Source organism: Otolemur garnettii, unplaced genomic scaffold (genome assembly GCF_000181295.1).
Source record: "Otolemur garnettii isolate 467f Iridium unplaced genomic scaffold, OtoGar3 scaffold00013, whole genome shotgun sequence".
NCBI classification, from domain to species: Eukaryota; Metazoa; Chordata; class Mammalia; order Primates; family Galagidae; genus Otolemur; species Otolemur garnettii.
This window is the reverse complement of record NW_003852408.1, coordinates 28,801,146-28,811,098: the sequence shown is the minus strand read 5'-3', so window position 1 is coordinate 28,811,098 and position 9,953 is coordinate 28,801,146. Positions and strand designations below refer to the sequence as shown.

Genomic DNA, 9,953 nt, shown 5'->3' with positions numbered 1-9,953 from the left:
AAAAAAAAAAAAAAAAAAAAGACTGGCCCTCGCTTTATCTATTACTAGTTTCCACTGTATTTGCCCGAGAACCATGCTAACCAAGGAAAAGGTTCTATTTGGAGCAATTAAGGTAATACAAAGGTCACTACGAAAGTTTTGAGACAGACTGTGTTATGGTCCATTATTTCACTTTGAAGAAACACAATCAACAGTGTCCTTTCTGATTCACCCATGCACGTTTTAACTTGTTTGGCTTATCACATGTATAAAACTGCCTAGCACAGCTGTAGAGGCTACTCAGCAGCTCCTCCTCAAGAGATCACCATATTTGGCTACTCCACGGTTGTGTCCATTTCAGAAAGTCTTACTTCCCACCATCAACACTTGGGTATGCTACACAGTATCCTGTGGTCACCCATACTTCTTTGAGTGAACCCCCAGTAGGAAAATGAATAATAATGGACCCTCCTTTGCAGCGGAACTAACCCAGAGCTCTGGAGTTCCAGACCAGCGTAAGCAAGACCAAGACCCCATATCTACTAGAAATAGAAAAATAAGCTGGGCATGGTGGCAGGCTTATATAGTCCCAGCCACTTGGGAGGCTGAGGCAAGAGGATCTCTTGAGCCCAAGAGTATGAGGCTGCTGTGAGCTATGACAGCAAGGCACTCTACTCAGGGTAACAGAGTGAGGCTCTGTCTCAAGAAAGAAAAAAAAAAAAGGAAAGAAAACAGTGTATCAGCTTCTTTCCCTGGAACAACCTCTACTGCTAGTTCCCCACCTGTCTTTGGTGATTCATGCCTATAATCTTAGCACTGTGCCAGAACGAGGTGGGAGGATCCCTTGAGCTCAGGAGTTTGAGACCAGCCTGACCAAGAGTGAAACCCCATCTCTACTAACAGTAAAATAATGAGCCAGGCATTGTGGTGGCCACCTGTAGTCCCAGCTATTCAGGAGGCTGAGGCAACAGGATCTCTTGTGCCCTGAGGTTGCTGCAAGCTAGGCTGACACCATGATAGTGTAGCCTGAGTGACAGAGTGAAACTCTATCTCAAAAAAAAAGAAAACAGGAACAACCTCTTCTACTTCCAACAGATGCATATACACGTATAATAACAAAAATGTAATTTTTTTCATATTATTTTCCCTGTTTTATTGATTAGGCAAAACAGAGATGAAGTAATTCATCCAATACTATGTATGCAGTAAGTACAGAAACTGATCCAAACTCAGACTCTAGCTCCAGAGTATTATGGTTTTGTTATGTTTATAATTTTCCTCCTTTTCTCATGTAGAACCAGGGTAACTTAGATCTAGTGATTACAGCCAATTTTTATAGCAAGATGTAATTTTAAAATAATTTGCCTTAAGTAATTTTTCCTGTATTTAAGAGATTATTCATACATTGGAGAAGAGTCCAAGGAGAAAAACAATGAAACTCACCTGTCCAATGACTTTGAGTTTAATGTATTCTCCTTCCTTCTTATCCCCCAAGTCTTCGGTTGAAGGTTTTGCCTCCTGAAAGAAAAGTAAATTTCAAGATAAAACTTCCTTAGGAGTATCCACTACTTTCTTTCTTTTTTATTTTTTGAGACAGAGTCTCATTTTGTCACCCTCAGTAGAGTTCCATGGCGTCACAACTCATAGCAACCTCCAACTCCTGGGCTTAGACAATTCTCTTGCCTCAGCCTCCCCAATAGCTGGGACTACGGGCGCCCGCCACAACACCCGGCCATTTTTTTGTGGCAGTTTGGCCAAGGCCAGGTTCAAACCCGCCACCCTTGGTATATGGGGCCGGCGCCCTACTCAATGCGCCACAGGCGCCGCCTATATCCACTACTTTCATGCAGGGTACAAAATGTGCACCTGAGAATACAAAGAGTATTTTCTCTGTCAATTAAACAAAAAAGTCCTATGTCAATTACTGTCCCAAACAACATACACTAGAAATCAAGAAAGGAATCTTTTTTATTATAATACCCCACTATAATGTTAACTTTACCATGTATCACAATCACCTCATAGACTTGTTAAACAAACTGCTGGGTCCTAGGCCCAGTTGTTTATTCAGGAGGTCTAGAGTGGGCTGAGAGTGTGTCTCTAACAAGTTACCAGGGGAATACTCTTATTGTTTTGCTGGAGAAACAAGTTGGAAACCACTGACTGACAGTCAACTCTTACCAGTGAGAGGTAGTTCATCCTCCATGAATTCTTAGCCAAATAGTGCAAAACCAAGATTATCTTCTCACAGCCTATAAGTAATTTACTCCAACTACAAAACTGTACTAAGAAGCCAGGCACAGTGATCCTAGCACCTATAATCCTAGCACTCTGGGAGGCCAAAGCAGGTGGATTGCTCGAGCTCTGGAGTTTGAGACCAGGCTGAGAACCCATCACCACTAAAAACAGAAAACCTAGCTGTGCATTGTGGCAGGTGCCTATAATCCCAGCTACTCAGGAGACTGAGGTAAGAGGATCACTGAAGCCCAAGAGTTTAAGGTTGGTGTGAGCTATGACATCATGAAACTTTACCCAGGGTAACAGAATGACATTCTGTCTCAAAAAAAGAAAAATAAAAGAAATATAAATTAATCATATTTGCATAAGCAAAAGGTATTCAGGAAAACCAAATAGCAAAGTATTGGCCTAATGTACTCTGGAGTCAGAAAAAATCAGTTTTATATCATCTATTATTTTAGACTATCTGAAGTATTATATCTAAGTTCAGAAAATAAGGCTTGGCTAAAAAAAGGGAACTAGACTGAAATTAGGGGGAAAGAAACACAAACTGGGTAAGCAGGAAAAGGAAGGAGGAGACAAAAATAGGAAAATAAGATACATGGGAGGCTGAGGCAGGAGGAATGGTTTGAGCCCAGGAGTTCAAGGCAATACAGCCTGGGCAACATAGCAAGACTGCACCTCTGGGAAAAAACAGGAACACAAAAAAAGAGAGATATTGGCTCGGCGCCCATAGCTCAATGGTTAGGGTGCCAGCCACATAAACCAGGGCTGGCAGGTGAGAACCTGGCCCGGGCCTGTTAAACAACAATGACAACTACAACAACAAAAAAATAGCTGGGTGTTGTGGGTGTCTGTAGTCCCAGCTACTTGGGAGGCTAAGGCAAGAGAATCGCTTAAGTCCAACAGTTTGAGGTTGCTGTGAGCTATGATACCACCGCACTCTACCCAGGGTGACATAGTGAGACTCTGTCTCAAAAAAAAAAAAAAAAAAAAAAGAGAGAGAGAGAGAGAGATAAAAGAAAGTAAAGTTGTCAGCACCCATAGCTCAGTGGGTGGGGCGCCAACCACATACACCAAGGCTGGCAGGTTCAAACCCAGCCTGGGCTGGCTAGAACAACAATGACAACTACAACAACAACAAAAAATAGCCAGGTATTGTGGCAGACACCTGAGGTCCCAGCTACTTGGGAGGCTGAGACAAGAAAATTGCTTAAGCCCAGGGATTAGAGGTTGCTGTGAGCTGTGATACCACAGCACTCTACCCAGGGCAACAGCTTAAGACTCCGTCTCCAAAAAAAAAAAAAGGAAGAAAGAAAATGAAGTCATTAGAATAAATTAGTTGGGCTCGGCGCCTATAGCTCAACCGGCTAAGGCGCCAGCCACGTACACCTAAGGTGGCGGGTTCAAATTCCCAGCCCGGACCCGCCAAACAACAACGACGGCTGCAACCAAAAAATAGCCAGGTGTTGTGGCGGGCGCCTGTGGTCCCAGCTACTTGGAAGGCAGAGGCAAGAGACTCGCTTGAGCCCAGGAGTTGGAGGTTGCTGTGAGCTGTAATGCCACAGCACTCTACCCAGGGGGACAGCTTGAGGTCTGTCTCAAAAAAAAAAAAAGAATAAATTAGTTGAAACAATTTCACCAAGAAGTAAGAAGTATCTCAAACTAGGGCGGCACCTATGGCTCAGTGAGTATGGCACCGGCCTCATATACAGAGAGAGGCGGGTTCAAACCCAGCCCCGGCCAAACTGCAACAACAACAAAAAGATAGCCAGGTATTGTGGTGGGCTCCTGTAGTCCCAGCTACTTGGGAGGCTGAGGCAAGAGAATTGCCTAAGGCCAGGACTTGGAGGCTGCTGTGAGCTGTGATTTCACAGCACTCTACTGAGGGCCACAGAGTGAGACTCTGTCTGTATGGAAAAAAAAATAAATAAGCAAACCCGGTTGGGTGCAGGTGGCTCAAGCCTGTAACCCTAGCACTCTGTGAGGCCAAAATGGGTAAAACTGGTTGAGTTCAAGAGTTTGAGACCAGCCTAAGTAAGAGTGAGACCCCGTCTCTACTAAAAACAGGAAAACTGTAGGTTGGGCACAGTAGCTAACACCTATAATCCTAGCACACTGGGAGGACAAGGTGCGTAGATTGCTAGAGCTGACAAGTTAAAGACCTCATCTTTAAAAATAGCCCAGCATTGTGGCAAATCCCAGCTACTTGGGAGGCTGAGGCAAGAGGATCACTTGAGCCTAAGAGTCTGAGGTTGCTGTGAGCTATGACACCACGGCATTCTACCAAGGGCATCAAAATAAGACTCTGTCTCAGAAAAAAAAGGGAGAGAGAGCACCTAAGAGGATCACCTTAGCCCAAGAGTATGAGGTTGCTGTGAGCTATAATACCACAGCTCAGGGTGGCACCTGTGGCTCCAAAGAGTAGGGCGCTGGTCCCATATGCCGAAGGTAGAAGGTTCAAACCCAGCCCTAGCCAAAAACTGCAAAAATAAATAAATACCATAGCACTCTACCCAGGACAACAGAGTGAGACTCTGTCTGGGAAAAAAAAAAAAGAAAGAAAAAAGCATAAGCAAACCATTTTTAGTAAAGGGGGGTGTATGCTGGAAAATTTCACCAACAGTGTGGTTACAGTAGCTTTTTCCTCCATGCACTACACCTTAGTTTAACACCAAAGTATTCACTTATTTAAATATATACTTTTATTCTATAATAATTTCAAATAGTTAATCTCTATTTGACAACACTATAACTAACCATATTATGTTTTTACAAAATTACAGACCCATTACTTGCATATCTCATGCTAATAATTAAGAGCTGCTAAATTCTCTAAAGTTCAAAAATTAACAGAACATATTAAAGTAGAAGTAGCTTTTGACTTTAAGATATTGGTCCAGGAAAATGCTTAGATAAGGCTCGGCGCCTATAGCTCAACCGGCTAAGGCGCCAGCCACGTACACCTAAGGTGGCGGGTTCGAATCCCCAGCCTGGACCTGCCAAACAACAATGATGGCTGCAACTAAAAAATAGCCGGGCATTGTGGCAGGCGCCTGTGGTCCCAGTTACTTGGGAGGTGGAGGCAAGAGACTCGCTTGAGCCCAGGAGTTGGAGGTTGCTGTGAGCTGTAATGCCACAGCACTCTACCCAGGGGGACAGCTTGAGGCTCTGTCTCAAAAAAAAAAAAAAGAAAAAAAAGAAAATGCTTAGATAACAGAATTGACTTCGTTAATATTATTAATCCTTGCCTATTTTTCATTCTGCAGTGCTTTCAACATTTGCTGACTACTGAATATTATAGCAGCCAGCAAAATTAGCCTTCTTTATAAAGACAGTAATTCACCTGAAAATAAAAGACTAACTTCAAATATAGTCTCACCAAATTTCTATGAATTTGCGGCTGTTTCTTCCTTTAAGTATCTAGAAAGCAGTGAAATGCAATAAAAAGGAAGTAATCCCTGAGTCCTCTGTAACTGGAAGGAAAGGAGATGTTAAAAGCTCTGCTTAGGCCCAGCACTCGTAGCACAGTGGTTATGGAGCCAGCCATATACACCAAGGGTGGCGGCATTAAACCCAGCCTGGGCCAGCTAACACAACAATGACAACTGCAACAAAAATAGTCGGGCGTTATGGCAGGCACCTGTAGTCCTAGCTACTTGGGAGGCTGAGGCAAGAGACTCACCCAAGAGTTTCAGGTTGCTGTGAGCTGCGAGGCCACAGTATTCTATTGAGGGCAACATAGTGAGACTCTGTCTCAAAAAAAACAAAAAAAAGCTCCGTTTAAGTTAGCACAGGGGACAGCCCCTTCCCTGCCAACAGCAATATATCCACACAACAGGAATGGTCTCCCTCTGGTGTTTTCTAAACAGTGTAGCTATAGAGGATACTCAAGACAAAAGAATTCTTCCCCCTGCTTCTATCCATCATCCACAGATCTCACCTTCCAAAGCCCAGCTTCTGTGATGGTATAACTACTCAGATCAAAAAGCATAAATAACTTCACTACCAAACTCTACAGCATGACTTTTAGTTCTTCCATGACCAAGCTCCATTTCACTTTTCTCTCATCCCTCACTTTATAAACCTTAAGGATTCTGTTAAATTGGACTATTTGCTGTTCCAGGTGTATGACTAGTCTTTAAAAATTAAGTCAACTTAAGGAAATGATCAATGTAGAGAGGTGGTCAGCAATGGAGGTTCTACTGTATATATTATCCTGTCTCCCCCCTCATGAAATCATCTCAAAAATATATCCTACATCAACAAAAGTCCAGTATTTTAAAACCCTCTTTTAGGGGCGACACCTGTGGCTCAGGGGAGTAGGGCGCTGGCCCCATATGCCAGAGGTGATGGGTTCAAACCCCGGCAAAAAACTGCAAAAAAAAAAAAAACACTCTTTTAAGAACCACTGCACTTACATTCCGAACAAGATTAATACCTTCCTTTAATGCTCCTATTTATATCTTTTATGGTATTTCTTTTCAACTTAAAAATACTTCCCCTTGACCTTACTTCTCTAGTAGTTCTCCTTACCTTTTCTTCAAAGTCAAACTTTTTACAAGAGTACTCAGCACTTGCTATCCACTTTCACTCTCAACCTTCTGGTTTATGCCCCACCGTTCCACTTGACCCTGCCCTCACCAATGGTTACCAGCTGTATATGGTTCTACTGTATAGATCCTGTCTCCCCCTCTCATGAAATCATCTCAACGATATATCCTGCATCAACTGAAGTCCAGTATTTTAACACTCTTGTAGGAACCACCGCACTTACATTCCAAATGAGATTATCCTTCTGGTTTATACCCCACCGTATAAAGGCACTTGACACTGCCCTCAACAATGGTTATCAGCTGGACTCCTTATTACTAAAACCAATGGATATTTTCAAATCTTATCTTTAACTTTCTAAAACAACAGACATTAATGAGTTCTACCTTGAAAACTCTCCACCTGTGGCTCCCAAGATGTCACTCTCGCTTCTTCTCTGCCATTTCCTTAAATGCCGGTTTTCCTTTGAAGTCCACATCTTTTAATCCTCTACTTCTGGCAGGCACAGTGGCTCATGCCTGTAATCCTAGCACTCTGGGTGGCTGAGCCAGGTGGATTGCCTGAGCTCAGGTTTTGGAGACCAGCCTGAGCCAGAGCGAGACCTCGTCTTTTAAAAAAATAGCTGGGCATTGCTGTAGGTGCCTGTAGTCCCAGCTACTTGGGAGGCTGAGGCAAGAGAGTCGCTTGAGACCAAGAGTTTGAGGTTGCTGTGAGCTGTAATGCCACAGCACTCTACCAAGGGCAACAAAATGAGACTCTGTCTCAAAATAAAGGGACTTGGTCAGCGCCTATAGCTCAGCACCTTGGGTACCAGTCACACACACTGGAGCTGGCAGGTTCAAATCCAGCCCAGGCCTGCCAAACAACAAGGACAACTACAACCAAAAAGTAGCCAGGTGTTGTGGCCAGCGCCTGTGGTCCCAGCTACTTAGGAGGCTAAGGCAAGAGAATTGCTTAAGCCCAAGAGTTTGAGGTTGCTGTGAGCTGTGACGCCATGGCACTCTGCCCAGGGCGACAGCTTGAGATTCTGTCTCCAAAAACAAAAGGGAGGGGGGCTCATGATTCCAACTATTTCTTAGATACTAATGATTTAATCATTCCCTCCAACCTAACAACTTTACTGAGTTTCACATTCATTTCTCCAAGTGTGTGAATATCCCCACTTGGATGTCCCTTAGGCACCTCAATGTAAAAGTGTCCAAAACAAAACGCATTATCTCTACATTCTCTGTGAGTGTTAACTCCTCTTTCTAAAAACCAAAATCAAAACAAATTACATTTCCTAGATTCCCAATAACAATAAACAGAAACAACAGAAACAACAACAGAAACATAGGGGTCAGTTTTGGCTCCTCTTCTTCTAACTTCATACTTACTCACCACTTAGATAATTCTATTTCTTACTGTCTCTCAAGTCCATCCCATTCTTCCCATTCTGCTACCTTAGATCAGTCACTTATTGTTGCTCACTAACATCACTCAATATCGTGACATCCCAGTCTTGATCCCTTCAATTATTTCTCCAAACTGCCACCAGAACCATCTCTCTAAAATGCCAACTAATTTGCTCAAAATCTGCAGTGTTAAATTCAAAGTCCTTAGCTGACATATACTGGTCCTTCATGTGCTGGTCCCTGTCTAGAAATTCAACCTTATTCTTCTACCTGTTAGCAAATATCCTATCCTCTAGCCATAATGAACTACCTACAATGCCTTGAATGTGACACCCTCTACCTTATCTCAATCATTTATACATGTTGATCCTCTCTGCATGGAATGCCCTTTCCTACTCCCCTTTCAAGACCACTCAGACATTAATTCCTACAAAAAAGTTGCCCCTGATCACACTCTCTTCAAGGTTCCCACAATGTGAACTTATCCATTATAACTACTTGTTTGCATATGTCTCTTCTACCAGATTTGAGTTCCTTACTGACATACCTTATTCTTCTATCCTTTGTATTTCTGGTTAAGCACAGAGCCTGATACTTTGAAGATAGTCAATATGCTTATTAAATAAATTTTTTTATGAGAGGTTTGTATGTCTTATCTTCCCTGCAAACTTACAAGCAGAGGGTCATTTTACATCTTTGTAATCTCCATAGTACGAAGCAAATACTAGGCAATTATTAAATGTTTGTTTAATAAGTTGGCAGCACTATTTTCTGTATCATCTGGCAAGATCTTACTCATACTTCATACTTTTGTATGAAATAATTCAAAGATCTTTTCTTTTTTAATATTCAGAGTTGAGAATAAGAGATAATTCACTTCAGTTTCATAAGAATACGTGAAAATGTGCATTTGAAATTTCCACAAATAAGCTGCTACTTGCCCCAGACACTCCATGTTGGTGATCTCTTCCCAAGTCTGAACCCTTACAGTGATGATGTCCTGTATCGCGTGCTTAACAGCTTCAGGCTTGCTTAATACAGTCATCAAGTTTTTCATGTGCTCTTTTTTTTCTATGACAAACTGGCCTGGAAAATATGATCCTGGACAAAAAAGACCAAAGTTTGTCTCCATTGATCTCAGTGTCTTTTGTATGCCATCTTTCCTTCTCTCTCTTGCAAAAAAAAGCAGCCAATACAAAATGGTATAGCACACTGGTTACAAAACAGTGAAAGCATTCAGCTCTGTGTCTGGGACACTAGACTATCAAAGAAAAGAGAATCCAGAGAAGGTTGGTTGATCTCTAGCTGGAAAGGGTACACAACTCTGGAGTAGAAGATACTAATGATAGAAAGAAAAGTTTGGGTGGCGTCTGTGGCTCAGAGGAGTAGGGCGCCAGTCCCATATGCCAGAGGTGGCGGGTTCAAACCCAGCCCCGGCCAAAAACTGCCAAAAAAAAAAAAAAAGAAAAAGAAAAGTTTACATCTAAGATCAAAGAGAGAACTGAAAATGTGTAAATTTTCAGGTCTGGATCATTTAGAGCAGTGCTTCTCAACCTTCCTAATACAGTTCCTATGAGTTGCAACCCACAAGTTGAGAACTGCTGATTTAGAGACTGAAGTTGATAAACAGAGTGGTAAAAGAATTTACCAGGCACTATTAACTCTATTTTCCAAGTTACAGATGGGACAGCTTGGAAATAGATGGCTGGATCTGGAAAAGGAAATACACTAGAAAAGATGTGGGAAATCAAACAGTCCGCATTTATTTATTTATTTATTTATTTATTT

At 42.3% G+C, this 9,953-nt stretch overlaps 1 protein-coding gene across 1 annotated transcript in view; it reads right to left on the bottom strand.

Moving 5' to 3' along the window:
* The window catches only part of SUMO1 (small ubiquitin-like modifier 1), a 44,397-nt gene that overhangs the window by 18,836 nt on the left and 15,608 nt on the right, over positions 1-9,953 (bottom strand). The window contains exon 2 of the mRNA XM_012802136.2: positions 1,384-1,497. Within this exon, the coding sequence (XP_012657590.1) occupies positions 1,384-1,497 (114 nt within the window). The remainder of the gene's footprint in view (positions 1-1,383; positions 1,498-9,953) is intronic.